General features: G+C 36.3%; 1 protein-coding gene across 1 annotated transcript; it reads right to left on the reverse strand.

Moving 5' to 3' along the window:
- Nucleotides 1-14,819: 14,819 nt before the first annotated feature.
- OR5M11 (olfactory receptor family 5 subfamily M member 11) lies at nucleotides 14,820-15,737 on the reverse strand. The gene has a single exon (XM_001136043.7). It carries the CDS (start codon nucleotides 15,735-15,737, stop codon nucleotides 14,820-14,822), a length of 918 nt encoding a protein of 305 aa, XP_001136043.5.
- Nucleotides 15,738-25,527: the final 9,790 nt, after the last annotated feature.

Genomic DNA, 25,527 nt, shown 5'->3' on the forward strand with positions numbered 1-25,527 from the left:
TTTTCACTGAAATGGATGAAAATAAATCAAGGTGAATGAGAAGTCCATTACATGTTACCTTTTTTCTCTTTCTCTTATTCGCTCTCTCTCTTTTTCTTTCTCTCTTGTTCTCCCTCACACAGCCAGTCAGGCAGGACTCAAGAATATAGGGCCTGGTGGTCTTAAAAAAGCAAAGGCCCCAATTAACTGGGTGTATCATATGCAGATGATTCCTAAAAAGAATGGTTTCTGTGTTACCAACGTGTTTTGGAATGAGGGAATAGTGTCCTAAAGTTTGTCGAAAAATGGATTAAGCCACTAACTGCCTCTTTCAGTTGACTATACAATCATGGGCTTCCTTTATAACAACAGTCCCCAACCTTTTTGGCACCAACGACCAGTTTTGTGGAAGACAATTTTTCCATGGATGGGGGTTGGAGGGTGGGGTTGTTGGGGATAATCAAGCATTAGATTCTCATAAGGAGCACACAACCTAGATAGCTGGCATGCGCATGCAGTTCACAATAGGGTGGGTGCTCCCATGAGAATCTAATGCCAAGACTGATCTGACAGGAGGCGGAGCTCAGGCAGGAATGCTCACTTGCTGGTGGCTTGCCTCCTGCTGTGTGGCCCAGTTGCTAACAGGACATGGACCATACCAGTTCATGGCCTGGGGGTTAGGGGACCCCTGCTTTAGTGTCTCCACCTTTGAGAATTTCACTGGCTATGTGCTGTATTAGAGAGTCCAGAATCATAGGGGTTTGAAGGAAATTCTGGGTTTTTTTTTTTTCACTTTTTTTTTCTTACTGCTATACCAACAAAATCAAAAGCAATTCATTTCTTTGTGAATAAACCAAAGATAAGGTTTCTAAATTTGGAATAACAAGGGCCTATATGAATTACTAATGAAGGAATTTTCAGTCGAAGGAGTTTGTAGGAGTAAAGCAAGAGAAGTTGCCAAATGTTATTTCATAGATTTTATCTACTGGTCCATTTATGTTTTAATTTAATCCTGAATGCATTTAAGGGGTTTACAGCACATAACAGAATGTGACAAATTTGTTCTGCTAGTGGAACACAAATTTGTTTTAGCTTTCTGGCAGCATTAGTTCAAACTTCTTTATAATATTATAATGTCCAGAATAATAAAATGAAAAGTAATCAAGAGAGATAGAATTATTCCTAGAGTTCAAACAATACAAATTATAATGAACAGATTATACTTTCAGATAATATTAATTCAGATAATATCAATTGTAATGAAATGAGACAATGGGAAATTATGGTGCTGGGATTCTATACAATAATTTTTTATTATAAATTCCCAATGTTGCCTTGTGTTATTTTATAAGTAAAACACTAAAGGAGATAAGAGATCAAAACTTAAATGTCTATGGGAGCCCTTTAGCTAATAAGAATGAGTGAAGTGGGTTGGGTTTAAGATTCCACTGAAGTGAAATATAGAGTGGTTCCCAGTGTAGACTCAGAAGTCACTCAGGCCAATAGAATTTTGCTTTATGTTAGCAGGGACTTTGTGTTGTAAGGTCTTAAGAGCTTTACATTTTAAATATCAGAATTCATTGTTTTTATGGGAAATCTACCAAAGATAGTGTTGGCAATTCATTCTATTTTTAAATTTATCTTAATCCAGGGCACAAAACAGAAGTCTGTAGGCTTGAGCTAGTGGGATACAATTCCTTGCAACACCAGTGTCTTCAACTACATACTTCAGTGTCTAACCTCTTCCCGGAAATTGAATTAAGGGTTCACACAAGTTAGCTACTTTGACTCTGTGATGCTTTCAGGATGCTAAATGATTTAACCATTGTAATATGGTTACATTTGTGCACAAACAGCACTGAACACTCCATGCATGCAAGTTGCTTTGCTGGGGAATTGAAGACAACTGATCACAGTGCTTGCCTTGAAAGAGCTGGTTGATTTTCATGGTAAGGAGCATGAAAATTAAAGTTAAATATGATTAGTTCAATAATAAAAATACAAACAAAATAACTAATTGTTTCAGGAATCAGGGTAAGCATCAAAGGACAATAATCTAACTGGGGCTTGAAAAATAGGAATTTCCTAGAGGAATAAGAGTGGGGAGCAGTTTTAGCTAGTATGAACAGTACATGCAGAAAATTTTCTTAGGCAACTTTCAAGAGAAATTAAACATATTTCACATAGATGCAGGGATGACTTTTCTATTGTGGCAAATAAGACATTTAATAAGCGGTAAGTAGTCAAACAAAACTTAAAGTCTCCAACACATACCAAGAAGAGTGAACATGCCTCCTGAAATCTACAAGGTAGCACATCTTTGAATTTGTCTTTGACACGCAGTTTTTGAGTGTGTGTGCCTGTGCGTGTGTATGGCACCCAAGTGATGGTGATGAATTAGAACTGACGTTCCCTGTTACTTAGAAATTGAAATGATTTCTTGTCTTAAATCTACAACTTTGGCCTTTGAGAGGAAAATGCAATAATTAGAAAATAAAGATTTATGTAAAGAGTAAAAGTGCCCTTTCCTCACTCTCCAGAAGGATGCATCATTTTGGAAAATATTCACCTTAGTAAATATAAATCTTATGTTTTAATGGCATAAATATATTTATCTAATCTTTACATTTATGCAATATATCTTGTATATTATCATCTGTTTAATCATCATATTATACTTAACAAATAATAAAATAATGACAAAAATAAAGAAAAAAGGATAAAAAAGATATTATAATTTAATTTTCTATGTCCTGCTCTTTCCTTTAAATATATGCAGCAACCTACCCTCTACAGCTTAAAGAGAAAACTCGTATTTTGATAATAGTATCTCCTCCCATTGACATAGGCACTTTAGGTCTACAAAGAAATCACACCGCTTCTGTTTCATTTCACTTTTAGAAAAGCCCTTCAACTGATGTAGAGCAAGTACCATTAGGAGTAAGGAAAAGGGGTTGTAAACATGTTAATCTTGCTATCGTCTGAGTTTTTAGGTTAGAATTTTCAAAACTTTGTTCAGAAGAACCACTGAATATTAAGCAACAAAATAGGCCTATGGGGAAAAAAAAGTTTGGAAATACTGGGTTTAAGTGGGGAAAGGTAAAATAGGTTGCTCTATTGCAGAACATCACAGATCCTTCTATATGGACATGTGTAAAGTAAAGCTCCAGAAAGTGGGCAAAGGCTTTCAGCATGTCCCAACCTTCCTTATTCAAAGACCCAAGAGCACTATCAAATTTTCTCTTTAGGCTAAAATCCCTAATTTCACACTGAGCAGCAGGGAATGCTGTCATCCCTGAACCTCAACAACTAAACAAAATTCAAGGAAGTAAGACATAATCTCCACAATTTGGGAAACCAGCTTCATTCAGCCGTGCCACTAGTAGAGAACTATCATTGATTATAGGAAAAAAAATGCTTGGGGTAAATACTGAGCACTGAAGAGGCACTCCATAAATGGGGAGAGAATAGAAACAGGAGAAAAAAATGTTAAACTCTGAGGAAAATAAAACAGAATGTGATATCAGAGCTCTGCGTATCAATTGCAGGTGGACGTGAATCCATTCTACTCTCAAACAATCTGTATTGTGAAATCCTAAATACTAGCATTTGTTTATTCATCATATCATATTTAACAAATAATCATGGTTGCTTATTAAGTGTTTATTGGGGGTAAGGCATAAGTCAAACTAATAGACAGACAGATAGATGATAGATAGATGGAGAGATAGATAGATAGATAGATAGATAGATAGATAGATAGATAGATAGAGATAAATAGATGTAATCCATGAGACAACCTCCAAATATTTAAAATACTCTCATATAACTTGCAAGCATTTTTTCCTCTTTTGAATTTTTTACATGTTAACCTGTTCTTTGATCACACATCCTTAGTTTCTTCTCTTCTCACTTTTCTCTTGTTATCCACAGCCCTCTTCCCAAGAACTCTCTAATTTAGTTGCTTGCATGAATCATATTTTAAAGGCTAAAGTACTTGGGAAATGTCTTTCTTAATATTTCAGTAAAGAAAAGCTCTTTGAGATCTGGAATGTTTTTAATTTATAATTTCCTGGGCAGGAGATTATGAACTTAGTCATATTAAAACATTCAAGTTTCACTTCTAGAGGGCCTCAGTGTAACATACAAGCACCTCTATATATATTCATGTATGTGTATATATATGTTGGGGGGGCATATGCTCAACTGAGATTATTAAAAGCATGCGTATGACAAATACTATTGGTAAATTTAAAATAATTTTGATAACTCCCATGATACATTCAAATTTTCTGCATCAGAGCTAAAGCCTTTAGTCTACTGAAAATAAATAGCTGAATGATTGTGAAATGTTTAATAACACGTCATCTGAAGATCATTTCTAGTTCTTTATTTAAACTTCTACTGGGTAAAATAATTTGGACCTCAAAATTCTTGTAGTAGAGTTAGTTCATGGTATTTAATCCAGGTGCTGGGAAGTAATATTTTATGGAAAGCCTGGTGAATGTGTAACTTAGCAAAATGTTATTTATTTGCCAATGGTTAAACTGGGTTGCTGAAATGTATCAAAGGTGATGTTTAATGCCTGTAGGAATTGCCTTTGATAACTTATTTAATGTTTACCATGCGCAGTGTGCCCTGTGCTTAGAAAAGTGCACACTTCTTTAATATTTGTGTAAAAAGTAGCAAAATTTATCTTTCATGACTCTTATTTTCTAACTTGTATTCCAATATAGATTGCCAAGTAATTCACATTAAAGCATTAGAAAGAGTGCTGAATCAGTTTTGTAATAGCTATACATACATTGTTCTCTGTGTGAGAAATAACACACAGAAAAATAATTAAGCCTCAATGATGGATGAAACCAGATGTCTTTCTTCAAAGGGGTTTTTCCATGACATTGGTGTTCAGTCTGAAATTTCTGGGTAATTAGGAATCAGTGTAGACAGCAGTGAGTTTTTTAAAGTCTATGTTTCTTATTGCAAGAAATATAACCAAAATAAAACTCCAAATGTTTCACTGCTTCAATAATGTTAACTTGCTTCACACTGTATTGGAATTACTAAAGATAAACTAGATAACAAAGTCAACACATATTTTTCATGTTGGTAAATTTTGATTCACAGGATATCTATATCCATATGTTTATTTTTATTACATGAAGATATTTTTCAAGTAGCATTATTTGTCATTTAGTAGGCTGTTTGAATATATTGTTGAACTGAAAACTAGAGGTGTCATTTATGGTAAATTGGTAAACATGGTAAATATTTGGGTGAAATTCGGAGTTCCAAGATTTTCCCATCCTCCCAACTAAAAAAAAAATTACATTGATTCAATAAAAGTGCAAAGTAAATTTCTACAAATGTTACTGATATCTGAGTTACTTGTGGAAATGTTCATTTGGGAATAAGTTTGGCTTCTTCAGGCTCCAGTTAAAATGCAAGGTCAGGCAATGTGGCTCATGCCTTTACTCCTAGCACTTTGGTAGGCTGAGGCTTGAGCCTAAGAGTTCAAGACAAAACTGGGCAACATAGGGAGACTCCATCTCTACAAAAACAAATATTTAAAAAAAAGCCATCGCCAGGTGTGGTGGTGCATGCCTGTGGTCTCAGCTACTGGGGAGGTTGAGGTGAGAGGCTCCCTTGGGCCCAGTATGCCATGATTGCACCACTGCACTTTAGCCTGGGCAACACAGTGAGATCCTGTCTCATAAAATAAAATGAAATAAAATAGAATACAAATATTTGAGATAGCAAAATAAGATAGCACGGAACTGCTTTCATAGTTACTAAACATTCTGTATACATCAGGTCACCATTATGTCATCCTATAAAATGAATTGTGTGGGAGACTAGGAGAAATTGAAGCCAAAGAAAAGACCATAGAAAACAGAGGTAAAGATTACTGAAGCTTATTTTCAGTTATTGAGCCCAGGAACGACCTCAACTGAGCAATAAGACATAGATAAGTCTGCAAGAACTGCTGGGCAAATAATGATATTTTACGATCTTCAATTAAAACAGAGGTAGATAAGTCTAGTAGTTGGTGGAGCCAAGCAACTCCTGTGAATATCAGTTTCTCAGCCAGGAGCACCTTCCTTGCCTACGCAGTCACAATGGACTTCAGCACCATCCCTTTCTCTTTGTTTTCCATTCTAGTGTCTCACAAATAAAATAACAGGGCACATTATCTAAGCACAGTGCATGAACCTAAGTTCTAGGGCATGTTATATGTTGTGGCTTTATTCTTGCCTATGATATGTCAATAAAAACTCATTTAAGTCTTCATTTAGAAAGCAGTCTCTTTACCTCGATATGGTGATTTTTTCCTATGAGCTTTAGAATTCTAATCTATATAATGTCAGACTTTGACAAAATAGTTTCTAAAGTGCCCATCATTTCTAACATTCTGATTTTGCATTCATAGATTTTTTCTATTCTACACTCATCACTAGTCATGTACTTCTTAGTTAATATTAAATTTGCTCCAAATTTTCTCTGATAATTTAAAGAAAGATATGTAAAGTTCTATAAGTGTTTTATGTTTTCTAGAAAAAGTACAATTTCTAATGAATTGATCTGTCCCTCTTTCAAATTTTTCCCCTTTATTTTACTTTATTTTTAAATGACATATAATACTTGTTCATCTTTAATGGGTACGCAGTGATGTTTTGATGCATATGATGTATAGTGATCAGATAAGGGTAATTAGCATATCCCTTATGTCAAATATTTATCATTTCTTTATTATGGGAACATTCACTATCCTTTTTCTAGCTATTTGAAACTATATATTATGAACTACAGTAATCCTACAGGACCATAGAACAGTAGAACTTATCCCTCTTACCTTGCTATAATTTGTATCCTTTAACAAATTTCTGCCTATCCTTCCTTCTCTCTACCCTTCCTAGCCTCTAGGAAGCCTCTAGTATCCTCTTTTCTACTTTTTACTTCTCTGACATAAACATTTTTTAGTTTCCACGTACGAGTGAGAACATAGAGTATTTAATATTCTTTTCCTGGCTTATTTTACTTAATGTAAAATGTCTATGATATTTCATTGTGTCCATCTATGATACAATGAAATACTATTCAGCCATAAAAAAATAAGATCTCTTTTGAACTTTTGATAAAGCGTTTCCTTTATAAGGGGTCTTTTCAACAGATATTATTCTAGTAAACACTTGAATTGATTGTCTTATTAATATTTACTCCAGTGGTTATTCAAGGTGTGTTCAACACTTGAATTTATTGTCGTATTAATGTTTACTCCAATAGTTATTCAAGTGTGTTCAATATTTGAATGAATGGTGAGAATGATACTTGTAAAGTGAAACAGTTGTTGTGAATAATTTCAATTACAGTGTAATACTTTCTCATCACCCATCTAGGTAAGAAATGTGTACAAACTCATTTTAATAGGCTGAGAATCTAAACTAACATTTGAAGCTACTTTTATTGTCACTTGACTCCTACTGATAAAAATCCAAAATTGAGACAAGAAGAGAAAGTACAAGTGCAGAAGTCAGAATTTTTATTCCTACCTGATGCCAAGAAAGGTACTCCCACAGACACTAGTGCTCCAAAAAATGAGTTAACAAGAATAAGTTATACCCATCTTGTAATTTGGAGCTCTTATCACTAAAGTATTTTTTAATACACTCTGAAGAAACAATTGCAATGTTACTAAAAAACACAACTCCAGGGAAAATGTAGTAATTGGTACAGACTCATGTGCTCAATAGAAACTTGGGATTTAAGCAACTTGATTGCAACAATTTGTAATCACTACGAGATGATTGCTTTGGGGATCAGTTTATTCACATGGGGTTTTGCATTATGGTTCATTATTCCAATCAGATGAATAGAATGATTAATAAAGGTAAAAAATAATGACATAATTCATAAGCGTTGATGTTTCTGTGATTCTCTTTCAGCCTGAATTGTGTGTTGGACACTACCTTTCACAAAATGGTTAGAATAAAGAAGTTAAATTGTAAAATCTACTGGGTAAAATAATTTGGACCTCAAAATTGTTGTAGTTGAGTTAGTTCACGGTATTTAATCCAGGTGTTGGGAAGTAATATTTTATGGAAAACCTGGTGAATGTGTAACTTAGCAAAATGTTATTTATTTGCCAACCTATGAAAACAAACAGAATAAAGATCAAAATATTTTGCCTACCTTTTTTTTCCCTTTTACCAAGTATCCAATCCTCACTTAGCTAGGACATATGAATATAAGATGTACCCTGTACATGTGATCAAACAGTACATGTATTTGCCCTAATTATGGAGGCAAAAGAGATACATGAATGCTTCATTGGAAGCACATTTTTCCAATGATATACTGAAATAAAAACTTTTACTATAGTCTACACCTAAATCTGCATTATCTGTCACTCTCTCCCTCATTCCCTGGTATAGCCATACTGGTCTTGGGTCAAGCCCTTTTCAAACTCAGAACCTTCACAGAGCCGTTTTTTAACCTTTTTTTTTTTTTTTTTTTTTAGGTTCAGGGGTATATGTGAAGGTTTTTGATACAGGTAAACTCACGTCATGGGGGTTTGTTGTACAGATTATTTCATCACCCACATACTAAGCCTAGTACCAAACAGTTATTTTTTCTGATCCTTTCCCTACTCCCATCTTCCATCTTCAAGTAGGCCCCAGTGTCTGTTGTTCTCCCCTTTGTGTCCATGTGTTTTCATTATTTAGCTCCCATTTACGTCTTCTTTTGAAAAGTATCTATTCATGTCCTTTTCTCACTTTTTAATGGGATCATTTTTTTCTTGTAAATTCGTTTAAGTTCCTTATAGATGCTGGATATTACCTTTGTCAGATGGATAGTTTGCAAATATTTTCTTTCATTCTGTAGGTTGTCTGTTTACTCTGTTGAAAGTTTCTTTCACAGAAGCTTTTAAGTTTATTTATATCCAAAAATTTGTCAATTTTTGCTTTTATTGCAATTGTTTTTGGTGTCTTCATTATGAAATCTCTGCCAGTTCCTATGTCCAGAATGGTGTTGCCTATGTTGTCTTTCAGGGTTTTGACAGTTCAGGGTTTTATATTTAAGTCTTTAATTCATCTTTAGTTGATTTTTGTGTATGGTGTAAGAAACAGGTCCGGTTTCAATCTTCTGTATATGGCTAGCCAGTCAGCCCAGCACCATTTATTGAATAGGGTGTCCTTTCCCCCTGTTCTTTTGTCAGCTTTGTCAAAAATCAGATGGTTGTAGGTGTGTGGTCTTATTTATGGCCTTTCAATTCTGTTTCATTGTTTTATTTGTCTGTTTTTGCACCAGTACCATGCTGTTTTGCTTCCTTTAGCCTTATAGTATAGTTTGAAGTCAGGTAACATGATGCTCCAGGTTTGTTCTTTTTGCTTAGGATTGCTTTGGCTATTTGGGTTCAAGGTTCCCTATAAATTTTTAAATAGCTTTTTTTCTGATTCTATGAAGAACGTCATTGGTAGTTTGACAGGAATAGCATTGAATCTGTAAATTGCTTTGGGTAGTATGGCCATTGTAATAATATTAATTTTCCTTATCTATGAGCATGTAATGTGTATTAGGGTTCTCTAGAGGGACAGAACTAATAGGATATATATATATATATATATGTATATATATATGTGTGTGTGTGTGTGTATATATATATATGGGAGTTTGTTAAGTATTATTAACTCACATGATCACAAGGCAAGGTCCTACAATAGGCCATCTGCAAGCTGAGGGGCAAGGAAGCCAGTCCAAGTCTCAAAGCTGAAGAACATGGAGTTCAATGTTTGAGGGCAGGAAGCATCCAGCACGGGAGAAAGATGTAGATTGGGAGGCTAAGCCAGTCTAACCTTTTCATGTTTTTCCACCTACTTTATATTCTGGGCACACTGTCAGCTGATTAGATTGTGCCCATCCAGATTAAGGGTATGTCTGCCTTTCCCACCTCACTGACTCAAATGTTAATCTCCTTAGGCAACACCCTCACAGACACACCAAGGATCAATACTTTGCATCCTTCAATCCAATCAAGCTGACACTCACTCATTATTAACCATCACAGAATGTTTTCCCTTTTGTTTGTGTCATCTCTGATTTTTTGAGCATATTTTGTAATTCTCATTGTAGTGCTTTTTCATCTCTCTAGTTAGTTAAATTCCTAAGTATTTTATTTTTCTTCTAGCAATTGTGAATTGGATTGCATTCCTGATTTGACTGTTTGCTTGACAGTTATTGGTGTATAGGAAAGCAAGTGATTTTTGTACATTGATTCTGTACCCTGAGACTTTGCTGAAGTTTTTTATCAGCTGAAGAAGTTTTTGGGTTTTCTAGATATAAAATTATATTGACTGCAAACAGGCATAGCTTGAATTCCTCTCTTCCTATTTGGATGCCCTTTATTTCTTTCTCTTGCCTAATTGTTATGGCTAACACTTCCAATACCATGTTAAATAGGAGTGGTGAGAGACAGCATCCTTGCCTTGTGCAGGTTTTTAAGGGGAATGCTTCCAACTTTTCCCCATTCTGTGTGATGTTGGCTGTGGGTTTGTCATAGATGGCTCTTATTATTTTGAGGTATGTTCCTTCAATACCTAGCTCACTGAGAGTTTTTAACATGAAGGGATGTTGAATTTTAATAAAAGCCTTTTCTGTATCTGTTGAAATAACACGAGTTTTTGCCTCTAGTTCTGTCTATGTGATGAATCACATTTAACTTTATGTATGTTGAACCAACCTCACATCCCAGGGATAAAGCCTACTTGATTGTGATAGATTAGGTTTTTGATGTTCTCATGGATTAAGTTTGCAACTATTTTGTTGAAGATTTTTGCATTAATATTCATCAAGGATATTGGCCTAAAATTTTCATTTTTTGTTGTGTCTTTGCCAGGTTTTGATATCTGAATGATGCTGGCCTTAAAGAATGACTGGGGAAGAATCATTCTTCCTAAATTTTTTGCATAGGTTCAATACAAATGGTACTATCTTTTCTTTGTACATCTGGTAGAATTTGGCAGAGAATCCTTCTGGTACTTGGATTTCTTTTGGTTGGTAGGCTACCTACTACTGATTCAATGTTGGAGCTCATTATTGGTCTGTTCAGGAAATCAATTTCTTCCTGGCTTAGTCTTGTGAAAGGTATGTGTCCAGGAATTTATCCATCCCTTCTAGATTTTGTAGTTTGTGTGCATAGAGGTGCTCATAATAGTCTCTGATGGTTATTTGTATTTCTAGGGGTTCAGTGGTAACATCTCCTTGGTCATTTATAATTTTGTTTTTTGGGCCCTCTCTCTTTTCTTCATATTAGTCTAGCTAGCAGCCTCCTTATATTATTTAGTTGTTATGTTAACTTGTTGAGATCTTTCTATCATTTCGATGTGGTGCTTAGTTCTAATTACTGCTTTGAATTCTATTTCTCCCAAACTTCTTCTAGTTATTCCCTAATCATCTCTAGGATGCCAGCTTAAATATCAACCCTAAGAGAAGACATCTTCTACCTACAGTAAAATCTGCGCACCATCATAATTGTTCTCTCTCCTGTTGCCTTATTCTACTTATTTATGACACTTGTCACAATCTTAATTTTAAGTGCAGTTTATTTTGTTTGTTTAATATATATCTTCCCCTCCAGCCTGTTATCCAAGAGAAGAAGAAACTGTATTTTATATTCACTGTATACACAACACTCAGTACACTGCCTGGAACATGCTGTTATCCATAAATGTTTTTTGAGTAAATATATTGAAAACAAGAATCTTGATTATATCCACAAGTGTTTAGTTTTGGTTCACGTGATTTTTTAAAATTAATAAATTTCACAATAATTATAATATTATGAAATTCTCATAAAATCCAAATAATCTGACTATACTTAGTTTGCTTTTTGGAATTGCAATAAATGGATGAAGCAGAATAGCATATTTCTTCATTAAAGAAAAAATACTCCATGATTTACCCAAATTGCCTAAACATATTATTACTATCCTTCAGCCACCACCCCAATTCACAATTTTATTTGATTTTTTTGACCACAGAAATGAATATAGTGTGAAATTAAGTAAAATTTCTAATTAAAAAGTAGATTATGGACACAATGCAGAAAATGCTTACTTCTACCTACAAAAGTCAACAAGATATCCCATAGATGAGGATGTTGGAGCCATGGTGCCTTGATCAGATGAGAAAAAGAGAACAAAGCATCCCGCACATGTGAAATTAGAAATACATGGTTGTTAATTGTAATTACATCTCTCTCAGTATAAGTCTATGTTGGATGAGTGGGAAAATCTTCCTTATGCCCCTGAAATTACACTGTCATTAAGCCTGAAACTTAAGATAATTTGATACTTAATAAAACAATCCAACTTCTAACAACAGATGCGTGAATAAATATGTCAAATTTTTAAATGGAATCTTAATAATGCCACAAAAAAAATCAAACTAATGATATACAACCTGATGATACATTAAATATGTTCCCCCTAAAATAAGGAGCAAGGCTGGGTATGGTGGCTCACGCCTATAATCCCAGAACTTTGGGAGGCTGAGGCGGGTGGATCATGAGGTCAGGAGTTCGAGACCAGCCTGACCAACATGGCGAAAACCCATCTCTATTAAAAATACAAAAATTAGTCAGGCATGGTGGTGGGTGCCTGTAATCCCAGCTACCCAGGAGGCTGAAGAAGGAGAATCACTTGAACCCGGGAGACAGAGGTTGCAGTGAGCCAAGATTGTGCCATTGCACTCCAACCTGGGCGACAAGAGCAAGGCTCTGTCTCAAAACAAACAAAGAAACAAAACACAAATGAAATGAGGAACAAGGCCTTGATATTTGTTTTCACTACCTCTATTTGACATTATAATATCAGTCTAAGTCAATGCAATGATGAAGGAAAAATAAATAAAACTCATAAATATTGGAAAGGAATAAAATCTGTTAATTTGCAGATGAAATGAAGTAAATTTTAGAGAATTTATAGAAGAAACAAACAAAAATTCTACTCTAATTAAGACAAATGAGCAGGGTTGCTGGATGCAAGGGTCATAATTAACCTCAATTATTATGTATCCTAGTAACAAATGGATATGAAATATACAATGAGACATACGGTTTCTCTTGGCCTTAGAGTTCAGCATTTTGGTTGATTACCGAGATTCAGCTGTACTCTTGTCTTTAGAAGCTGTGAAATATAACCATATATTTGTCATAAATTGCCGTTGTTGACTTAGATAGCTTGGGGCTCTTTTTTCCTTGTAAAACTAACAACAAACCCAAACAACAACAGGAACAAAATGCAGAAGCCTTATAAATACAGTTACTTAATGTACAACTTAATATATACACAAAATATTTTATCTTTTTATTTTCTAATGGCGTAATGGCAGAATTTGCCTTCCAATAAAGATATTTAGAAAATATTTAGTATTTTGAGGCAATAAGTAGAAAGTTTGGAGAGTAGAAGAATCTTGACCAGGCACAGTAATTTATGCCTATAATTCCAGCACTTTGGGAGGCTGAGGCAGGAGAGCCACTTGAGCCCAGGAGTTTAAGACCTGCCTGGGCAATATAGACAGATATCAGATCTACAAAAAAATTTAAAAATTAGCCGAGTGTGGTAGCACACACCTGTGGTCCCAGCTACTAGGGAGGCTCAGGCGGGAGGGTCACTTGAGCCTAGGAGTTGGAGGGAGTTATTAATATGATCATGCCACTGTTCTCCAACCTGGGCAACAGAGTGAAACTCTATCTTAAAAAATATATATTTTTTACTTGTTCCTTAAATAATTCATTTTAGCATAATGTCTAAAGAGGAATTCTTTCTACTTTCTAAAGTTTCTTGAAGATGCCAGAGCAATGTCTTCTCTTCCTGTGGAAGAAATCCTTACTTCCTTGGACACATATAAACAGGCCGGTGCTAAGGAAAACAAAAAATTAACATTGCTTACCTAAACATAATTACAAATAGAAGGAATATTCAAAGCAAGGTGGATACTCTATCGTATGACCTATTGTTTACTCGGTTCTTTCATTTCCCATTTTAATTTTAGTCCTTATTCTCAGATCAGCCTGCTTAATTTTTTCAAAATCAGGCGAAACAGAAAGTGACCTCCATACACTGGAGGCTCAGAATGGGAAGGTGGATTTATGTAACTCAGAGAGCTGGATCCATAAACTCAAGTTTAAGAAAAGTACAATCATTCTCTTCCCCTCTTTTTCCATTGCCACTCTTCACTATGTAAGAGCACTTATAAAAACCAGAAGCCATCACCATGGCCCCTAGTTTCTGGTCTACCACAGCAAGTCAGGAAAGGAGTACAGAAGAATGGATTTCTTGGAGTGCAGAAGAATGGGTTTCTTAAAGACATCTCTGCTGAAGCAGCAGGCGAGAATAAGAATAGAATACATTCAAGAAATTGGGCTGGGAGCACATTTATTTTGTTTGCCATTGTAAACAAAAAGAGCACAACAGTGTTCCAGGGCATGCCACGTTTCACCCACAGCAGTGCTCCTTAAAATTCAGTGTGCTTATCAATCACCTAGGAGTTTGGATAAAACACATATTTAAATACAGTGCACCTGAGGTGCAGACTTTGATTCTGTACTTGTAACAACCTCCAAGGAAGAGCTCATGCTGCTGATTCATGGACTATATGTGGAGGAGCAAAGCCTAGAAAAATCTCATTTTTACCCAGCATGAGCTTTTTAGCTGAGAAACTCAACATAGACTCACAGAGAATATTAAAACTCACCATCAGAAAGCTAGGACATGTGAGCCAAAGATTTCGATTTAATGTTTATTAGGAAACAAAGGCATCACCATGGTCATGACAATATTTCATCTCAGGACATTCTTCAAGGCCTGCTTCACATCTTTATTCCTCAGACTGTAGATCAATGGATTAAGTACCGGACTCACAAAGGTGTAAAAGACAGCTATTATTTTAGATTCCTCAACAGTCTTATCTGTTGGTGATCTTATATACATGCAAAAGAGAGTCCCATAAAACAGGGTGACAGCCATCATATGGGAACCACAGGTGGAGAATGCCTTGTGCCTTCCCTCTGCTGATTTGATCCGGAGGATGGCAGCAAGAATGAAGGCATAGGACACCAAGACGATGGTGAGGGAGCTGGAGAGGTTGAAGCCAGCAGATATGAACATGGCATGCTCTTTGATATAAGTATCAGGACAAGAAAGCTTAATGAGCAGCGGGTCAGCACAGTAGAAGTGGTTGATGACATTGGATCTACAGAAGGTCAGGCGGAAGGTCAGGATGGCCTGGAAGAGTCCATCTGAGAAGCCATAGACATAGGGAAATGTGGCCAAGCAGATGCAAACTCTCCTGGACGTTTTCACACTGTAGCGCAGAGGGTCACATATGGCCACATAGCGGTCATAGGCCATTGCTGCCAGCATGTAAAACTCAGTGAGTAGAAGGGCAATGAAAATGTAGCACTGTGTAAAGCAACCAGCAAAGGAAATGGTCTTCTCAGATACGATATTAGTCAACATCTGCGGGGTTGCATTTGATGTATAGCACAAATCCACAAAGGCTAAGTTAGTGAGGAAGAAGTACATGGGCGTGTGAAGGCGAGAGTCCAGTCTCATTAACATTATCATGCCCAGGTTGCCTAGCAGGGTGACGAGGTAAACAACCAGAAACAGCACAAAAAGCAGAGGCTGGAGTTCCGGGCAATCTGTGAGCCCAAGTAAAATGAATTCTGTGATTGCACTGCCATTTGTGTTGGACATTTCCTGACAGTTTGCTCTTCAAGCTATGGAAATAAAGCCAATATAAACAAATGCACATACCATGTTAATGTTCATTTGAATTAGTTTTTCTCCACATCTTCATATATCATCGAAAGTTATCTATTTCTGGGTACTACCATAAACTTTGGTCTTGGTAATTATGGTAGACTTACTATAATTTTGTAAGTCTACAATGTCATTATATCATTTGCCTAGGCATTACATTACTAATATATTCTTTCTCTACACCTATAGATATATCTATACCTACACCTGTATCTATCTATCCATCATCTATCTATCTGTCTGTCTATCTATCTATCTATCTATCTATCTATCTATCTATCTATCTATCTATATGACTGAGCTACATCTCTTCTATCTTCCTGTACTTTTTTAAACCTAATTCTATTCATGCTACATGACCCACTTTAAAGGCCACTTCTTTGTGAAGCATTTCTCATCCATTTCTCCTAATACGTGTCACTGAATTATCTCTTCTTTATTTCCAGAGTATTCTATATTTCTCTAATTTATTATTTAGCCCCCATTGTATCATTATAAAATATATACTTTCTCATCACATAATGGTGTTGAGAGCAGGGACAAAGTGAAGTTCATTTTTTAATTATACTTCTCAACACATATTTTTATACTAAATTTTCTTAAAATGCAAAAAGGAGAGCATGTAAGAATGAATGACTTGCAATTTTTACTCACAGATTTATCTCCATGTAGACTTGCGTGATGTCATGTTCTCAGGAGAATTAAGTGATTATTGAAACTTAGTGTAGAAGCAATTCTTGGGAAGCTTGTTTATTAGCCCATATCACAGGTTTTTGCAGAAATTCTTATGTGGGGTACTGGAATCTTCATCTCTAATGATTATCTGTAGGATTCTAATGCAAGTGTTCCAAGATCATAGCTCAAAATGCACAGTCAGAATGGCTCGATAAACATATGCCAAATAAATGAACAAAGAACTGTGAAATAAAATAAATTTTCATATAGTATCTTGAGGATGTTTAGAGCAATGACTTAATGTGTTTAGAAAGAAAATAAATTAATATTTTCAGAGTTGGTATTTAATCTTTTAATCACAACTTGTATCTAACAAGAGGTATTACAAATCCTTTTGGCTTTTTACCTCTCTTCACATCAGAATCTTTGCTAATTCACATTTTCCTTTCTTTCGAGAAGTTTTTAATTTTTGCCCATTCTTTCATACTTGAAATTTTTATTACAGGCTTCTCAATTCTTGTCTCATCTCAAAATGCGTCACCTCATTTATTTTACTGTAAGTTTTAGAATGCCTATAATCAAAACTCTGTCTTGCTGTTACTATTGAGAAAAGCAACGTACAAAAAGGTTAAATAATTGAACCGAGGTCACACTACTAGTGTATACAATCTGAGAATCTGAGGTAAGAACTGAAAATTATGTATTTTAAAAACTTCCTTTATTAGCTGCTGCTGCAATACATATCACCTTTCTAAAGCTAAACTGTTTCATAAAATTGTATGTATAGACCTGGAAGGCCTTGAGATATATGATGATAAGGAACTGCTAGGGACACAGATAGTCATGGCATTCTTACATAGTGCACCATGATAAACAGGATTGTGCCAGACACATTCTCCTTACACTTAGGCATGTTCTACTATGTGACTGACTTGTGCCCTCGAGTACCTGTATGTGATATATCTAAGAAATGTCAAGTAGAAGCTATGACATATCTTGATGTTAGGAGCTGGTTAGGAGCCCTGGATTACAGAGTAACTTCAGTAATTTAAAAGCTTTGCAACTGAACGAATCACTGTGTTTTCCCATGTGTAAATGGAAATAATAATATTTATCTTTCCTCTTCTCATGTCATTTTGGGCATCAAAATAGATATTCGTGAAACAAGTATTTACTGATACTCAACATTTTGTGTGATTGGGCACTATAGATGCAGAAGCGAACAAACCTTTCAAAAATTTCTGCTTTTTTTGGTTTTCCCATTCTAGTGGACAGAGAGAGCTATTATTTCAAGTAAATAAATAATATTCAAATAACTGTTGTGGAGAAAAATAAAGGAAATACAGTTTTGGGGAAAGGAAAGTCAAGGAAGACCTCATTAAAAAAGTAATGTTTGGCCAGGCAGGATGGCTCATGCTTGTAATTCGAGCACTTTGGGAGGCTGAGGTGGGTGGGTCACCTGAGGTCAGAAGTTCAAGACCAGCCTGGCCAACACGGAGAAACCCCATCTCTACTAAAAATACAAAAATCAGTCAGGTGTGGTGGCACGTGCCTGTAATCTCAGCTACTTCGGAGGCTGAGGCAGGAGAATTGCTCAAGCCCAGGATGGAGAGGTTGCAGTGAGCGGAGATCAGCCACTGTACTCCAGCCTGGCGACAGAGTAAGGTTCCACCAGAAAAAAAAAAAAAGAGTAAAGTTTATGGCAACAACTGTAGCAAGAAAACTTCCAAGAAGGATATCATAAGAAGTGTAAACCAAAAATAAGTAAAGGGACTTCCTCCTCAGCCAGGGCTTGTAAAATTTAACCTGAAAGACTAGTTCAGGCGGTTAAGGGAAATGGGGGTCGGACATGCCTCATTATTCCTCTCCAGCATTAACATAACACAGACTTTTCTATTGATCTCAGGTCTTTAGACAAACCAGTTGTCAACCAGAAAATGTTTAAATTTACCTACAGCCTGGAAACGCCACGCCACCCTGCCCCAACCTGGGCTTTGAGTTGTCCTGCACCAAACCAAGGTAAATCTTACATGTATTGATTGATAGATTATGTCTCTCTAAAATGTATAAAAGCAAGCTGTACCATGACCACCTTCAACACATATCCTCAGGACCTCCGGAAGCTGTGTCACAGGTGTGTCCTCAACCTTGGCAAAATAAACTTTCTAAACTAACTGAGACCTGTCTCAGATTTCCTGGGTCTACAGAAGGATAACGAGCAAATACAAGGATACCAGATGTAATGGTTCTTTGGAAACTATCACTGAGTGAAATCTGTGTGTGTATGTGCACACACAAACACACACACACACACACTTAATGCAAAGTGCAGAAAATCCAGCTAAGCTCCCTAAACCACAGATATTTCACTTTACTCTTATTTACTTCAAATCTTTCTCACGTTAAGTGTTACTCATTTCAAGTTCCTATCAAGAGTATCAATGGCCTTCACCAGAGTACAGTTTCAGTGGTCACAACAAAGAAAAATGAGAGAAAATATATCAGGATGTGGGAATTTCAGATTTAAAAAGACACAGTAGGAAATTGGACTAGAGGAGTTCATTTGCAGAATAACTTATTTGTTGCATGTGGCTTAATAACTGCCTGTGAGATCTGAAACAGTTTTGACTGAGAGGCTCATTGGCTTTTATGGGATCCAGAAATACACAATTGCAGTAGAGAAGAAGGGCCCATAAGTGGAGAGAGGTAAAAAGACTACAGCTAAGATGTGTGTACAAAGAAGGAAAACCACAGTAGGTCTAACCCCTGTGTCAGGACAGAATAAAAGGTGAACACCTCTTGAATAAGGAACACCTGGGCTTGCTAGGTCAGTATGTTGGGAAGGTTCTGCATGATAGAGGAAGAATGAGCAGAGGAGTAGGTCAAGGACAGGAAAAAGTTACAAGTTGTAAAACCTAGAACTGGGACCTCAGCTACATAGTATGCAGAATCCAATATTGATACAGGAGCAGGGTTGGGAAGTGATGTGTAGAGAAAGGTGGGGTCCCTGGTGAGGGCTCCACCCACAGACCTTTGCCCAAGGACCTAAGTGAGAACAGGCTCTCCTGTTTTTGCACCCAAATGTTGCATTTTCCAAGACCACTCTGGCCCGCCACAGGCCCCATCCTGTGCCCTTAAAAACCCGAGGCCTTAGTGGGCATGGACACAAGTGGCTGGATGTTGACAGGAGCAGAGGAGCACAACAGCAGACACCAGCAGCTGCCAGCAGACCAGTGATGGTGGAACGATGCAGACACTGAGGGGAGTTCGGCTGGGGGCGGTCAGAGCATCATCGGCAAATGAGCTGCCCGACTCCAGGGGAAGACCAATTTCCCACTCCGTCCCCTTTCTGGCTCCCCATCCATCTCACTGAGAGCCACCTCCACCACTCAATAAAACCTTGCACTCATCCTCCAAGTCCACATGTGATCCAATTTTTCCGATACACTGGGCAAGAACTTGGAATACAGAAAGCCTGCTGCCCTTGTGGTAATGCACAGGGTCTAACTGAGCTGATTAATGCAAGCCGCCTGCAGACAGCAAAGCTGAAAGATCACACTGTAACACACACCCACTGGGGCTTCGGGAGCTGTAAACACTTAACCCTAGACGCTGCTGTGGGGTTGGAGCCCAAAAACACTCCCACGACCTCTACACCTGTCTGTCTGCATTCCAACCCTAGGGATTTGAGCAGTGGGGCGCCAAAGAAGCAAGCCACACTCCTGTCACTTGCCCTGCGAGGAGGATAAGGAAACTCTCCTGTTTCAATATGAAATAAAACTGTAAGAATCCTTGTACAAACAAATTATTTAAAATTTCAGGACCATGAGAGCAAAGCATTAAACCAAGCTTGGGGTGTTCTTCTAAGCACAAGGCCTTGTGAATAGACTGCATGACCATGACCCAACCATACCTGGAACACACAAGCCATAAAAACTGACACGGAAAATACAGAATGAGAAGGAAAGTCCCCAACCCTCAACAATTAAAAAATAGAAGATGCCCCAAAGGAAGGCTTTTATTCCAGGTGAGAATGCACTAGGGTGTAATCAATTTCAAGAGGCTAGTTGTCTAGCTCAATTTTGTAGGCTATTCAATCACAAGCGAATAAGAAAAGACTGTTTCAGAAAAAGAAAAGAAACCAGTCAAGGAAACTACTTAGGAAGAATTCATTGTAAGAAAGATTCTTAAGCTTCTTAGTTTGTTTCTTCATTTGTTTGCTTGTTCAAATGAACCACTTGAAAATCCAAGATAAATGCAGATACTGAAAATCTCACCTCCAAAATGTAAAAGGTTTATAGATTGCCTGAACCTCAGTTAATGAACCCTTTTAAAAAATAAATAAATTTTAATGCGTTTATTTAAGGTACATAACATAATGTCATGTGATACATAGAGTAAAATCTTACTATAGTAAAGCAAATTAACACATACATTAACATATAGTTACCCTTTTTGTGTGTCTGTGTGCAAGAGCAGCTAATATATATTCATTTAGCACGATTCCTAAATACGGTATAATTATATTACCCCTAGTCCTCATGATGTTCATTAGATCTCTACACTTGCTTATCCTGTGAATTCACCACCTCTTAAAGCATCTGTACTTCCATGTTTTTGCAGTATTCTTCATAATAGCTAAGGTATGGAAACAACCTAAGTGCCTGATGAAGGACAAATAGATAAAGAAATGGTGGTATATATTTACAATAGAATATTATTCATCCCTGAAAAGGAAGATCATGTTATTTGATACAACACGTACAAGCCTGGAGGACATTATTCTAAGTGAAATAAACCAGACACAGGAAGACAAATACTGAATGATCTCACTTATATGGGGAATATTAAAAAATTAAATATACAGAGATAAAAATAAAACAGTGGTTACCAGAGGTAGAGGGCTGGAAGAGGAAATAGAGGTATGCAGGTTAGAAGATATAAAGTACATGAAAATCTTAGATTAAATTAAGCCCCATCTAATGCCTAAAAATGACCTTGCATTTGTGTGTGATGAGCATACTGTTTGTCTTTCTTGTTTTGTTTTTTATTTCATCAGTGATAATTCAATAAAATACTACTTGAAAAATATCAGCGAATTTTTGTGAGTCTGTTGTTAGGGAAATTAATTGAGTTCAAACTCTGCTACTAGAAATAGAAGATGGCATATATGCATTTTTAGGAAACAGAGTACCCCAAAGTTAAATTTGCCCTAGAGGACTGCAGGATAAAATATGATTTTGTCCATTTTTGCTTGTAAAGGTGGAAACAAGCAAAATGTTTAAAATGAAGAGTAGAAGCATAATAAACAGTTATTTTTTAAGAAGCAACCTTCAAGGTGACATAAAATATTTGAAAATATAAGTCCCTCATTTACTTGAAATAAGGAGATGCAAAGGAAAACATTTACTAATGTAGTTTTCTATCTTGTCCTCAGAGACATACAAAGCTTTATGCTGTTGGAAACTACAGATGAAGAAGACGGGACCCGTAGTCTGTTTTCAAAATGATATTACTTTTAGCGAAAGGAGAATGTATGAGGCTATCTCTATCTCCTTTTCATTGCCTTCCTTCTTCTGTAATGGTATTGGAAATGTTCTAATATGATGAAGAAAAATAAATGATTGAAATACAAATGACGTGTGCTAGGAGCTAAGTGGAAAAAATATATAAATTCACTAGATCATTTATTTGCAAGGAAAGTAAAGTACACAGATGGATTCCAGATTGAAATGTGAGACTCAGGGCCAACAGAATGTTTCGTGTTAACCTTGACAGATGTAACACTTAAATCAACTCTCAATATACCTGTCCACTAATGGCCAACTTCTCAGCAGTCTAGTACCTATGATCAGATGCAAATGACCAGTGATACCCGAAAGCAGCAATTCCCTAAGCTATCCAGGTGTGCTCAGAGATTCTCCCAAGCAAACAAAAGTTTTGGGTGGCTCTGGAACCTATGCTCAGCTCTGCCACCAACTAACTTTCTAATTGAATTTGGTTAATATCTTGCTCATTTGCAACCTTTGCAAAATAATTAAATTAGATTACATGATACTGGGCCTACTCTAATATAATGAATGTCTGAGTAAATATTTTAGTATTCAAAAAGTAAGAATTTTATGAATCTAATCCCCATTAGTGATTTTGATTCTAGCTTCATCAGCAACAAATTTTACCACCACCATAGTGTCAGATTATCTAAACTGTCTTACCTTAGTGTTCCAAGCTATAAAATGAGAAATGGAGTTTTTAGGAGGAATAATATACTCATTTAAAGTGCTTAGAAAAATGATTTGCATATAGTAAGCATGTAATGAGTATTGTTACAAAAGGAAGTTAACACTTTTCATAGCTAATCTCCATTCCTACTTCTTTGCTCACAGCCTCTGAGAGAAGGCACTGAGAATTTTTCAGAGGAGAAACTGATTCACGCCCCCCAATGATATGCAAAGTCAAAGAAAAAAATGATTTTTAATAATAAAAATGCAAACATTTTGTGAGATTCAGTTAATACATTAATATATTTCCCCTTTAACCGAAAATAAAGAACATAAAAATGCAAGGACTTACTTCTGGTTCTGATATATACTTGTTTCCTTGATATTTGATTGAAAAGGTTTTTAGGTGCTTCTCTAAGCTTTAAAATGCAGTCATATTTATAGCAGGATGTGAGAGGTGGAGACCTGCTCTTAAAGCAAATCTCAGAGGGACTAAGGAATAGCAGTGATGAGTGTTACTTCTGGAATCATCCCTTTTGTGTTTAATTAAAGGACTCTGGGATTAGGAAACTAATTATGCTTCAGTCATATTGTCATAATTTCAAATGTATCATTGTTTGTTGTATGAGCTCCATGGAAGGCATACAAAAAAAAATCTTGAAATTTTGAGGATTACACTTTTGGAGGGTAAAGTCAGAAAGAAGAAAGATGATGGAATAGAAAATCCCCTAGCATCACTGTCCCCATAAAAATAAAACTAGAAGCTATTCAAAGATGGGAGCTCCATTGTAAATACAACAGAACTCAGAGGAGAAGTGCAGAATCAAGGAAAGTTGTGGACTGTAAAAGAAACGGTCATTTCTGGTTGCACTACCCCCTTTCCCAAGCTAGTATAATGCCACTCACAAAGAATTTCCCTAGACCTATGTCTGCTAAGGAGGAAGGGGGGAATTGGAATTGGATGTTCAATCTCCCCTCCAGCTTAGGAATCTTCATCAGTAATCCACTCTGGTCCTCTCTCATAAAAACCTTTGGGAGTGCTGGGAGAATTGAATCATCTGAGGTGAACAAAGAATAGGACACTGAATGCAGTACCTGATGCATGGAGCCTGGTGGCTACTCAGCACTGTAATTAGTAGAGATGCCACATTTAACAGACTGATTAGTGTCATAGAAATACAGGAAGCACAGTTGGCAGTACAGCAAGAATTCTTAGCCGGATTTTCCACAAACCCAAGGTTCTTTCATGGAGCCTCCCCCAGCCTGGCCCCAAAACAATTAAAAGACTGGGATTAATAATTTTCCGGAATTGGAAACAATGACAGCACAGCAATATAGTCCCAACACAGTATTTAAGCTTCAGTGCACAAAATAAGACTTCCCTACACTAGGAAACAATGACAGAACAGAAGTTTAGTTGCAGTGGTCACTATAAGCCTACCCCAGCAGAAGCAACAACAAGTCAACATTTAAGAGTGAATACTGGCCAGGCACAGTGGCTCACGCCTGTAATCCTAGCACTTTGGGTGGCCAAGGCGGGTGGATCACCTGAGGCCAGGAGTTCGAGACCAGCCTGGCCACCATGATAAAAATCTCATCTCTACTAAAAATACAAAAATTAGCCAGGCGTAGTGCTGTATGCCTGTAATCCCAGCTACTTGGGAGGCTGAGGCAGGAGAATCGCTGGAAGAACCTGGGAGGCAGAGGCTGCAGTAACCCAAGATCACACCACTGCATTCCTGGGTAACAGAGCAAGATTCTGTCTTAAAAAAAAAAAAAAAAGAATACTAAGAACTAAAGATCTAAGACCAACAAAGAACACCTGCGAAAACTGGAAGTGTCTCTCTCTTCAAATGCACAGGCAACGACATAAATATGCGAAGATTATAAAAACCAAGGGAAATATGACACCACCAAAAGAAATCAACAGAGGCTCAACAATGGACCCTGAACAATTAAAGATCTATTAAATGTCTGACAATGAATTCAGCATAAGCCTCTTAAAGAAGTTCAAGAAATTACAGGTCAGAACAAAGATCTCTGAGGAAATAAGGAATTTAAAAAAATATTTAAAGAAAGAAAAATGTTAAAAAAAGAAATTATAAGAAAACAGAAAACTAAAAAAAAGGAAAATAATTCAGGAAGAAAATAAGAAATTGGAAAGAGAAATAAAAACAATGTTTAAAAATATTAATCCCAGAAATAAAGAATACAAAAACTGAACTTAAAAACTCATTAGAAATATTTAAGAATAGTTTTGATGACAGAGAAAAGAATCAGTAAGCTTGAAGATAGAACATTTGAAACTAACTTCTCAGAGGATCTAAAAAAAAAAAAAAGTAAAGAAGGCCTATGAAAATTATGGGACACAATCAAGTACATTAACTTTTGCATAATTGAAATATCCAAATGAAATGAGAGGTAAAAAGGCCTAGAAACTATATTTATTGAAATAATAACTGGAAGTTTCTCAGTTCTGGAGAAACACAATAGCATCTAGGTAGAAAAGACAATTGCTCACCAATCAAATTCAATACAAACAGTAATATCTCAGGTTACATTGTAATCAAATTAGGAAAAATCAAAGACAAAGAAATAATATTCAAATCAGCAAGAGAAAAATATCACATTTAATGGAGACTGATATGGTTTGGCTCTGTGTCTCCACCCAAATTTCATCTAAATTTGCAATCTCCTACTGCTGGAGGTGGGACCTGGTGGGAAATGATTGGATCATGGGGGTGATTTCTAATGGTTTAGCACCATTCCCCTAGTGTTGCCTTGTGTTAGAGTTCTCACAATATCTGTTATTTAAAAGTGTGTAGCAC

Source organism: Pan troglodytes, chromosome 9 (assembly GCF_028858775.2).
Source record: "Pan troglodytes isolate AG18354 chromosome 9, NHGRI_mPanTro3-v2.0_pri, whole genome shotgun sequence".
NCBI classification, from domain to species: domain Eukaryota; kingdom Metazoa; phylum Chordata; class Mammalia; order Primates; family Hominidae; genus Pan; species Pan troglodytes.

What these genes read in the sequence shown, in the direction of transcription:
- OR5M11 (XM_001136043.7), bottom strand. Translation starts at nt 15,737, where the DNA reads ATGTCCAACACAAATGGCAGTGCAATCACAGAATTCATTTTACTTGGG.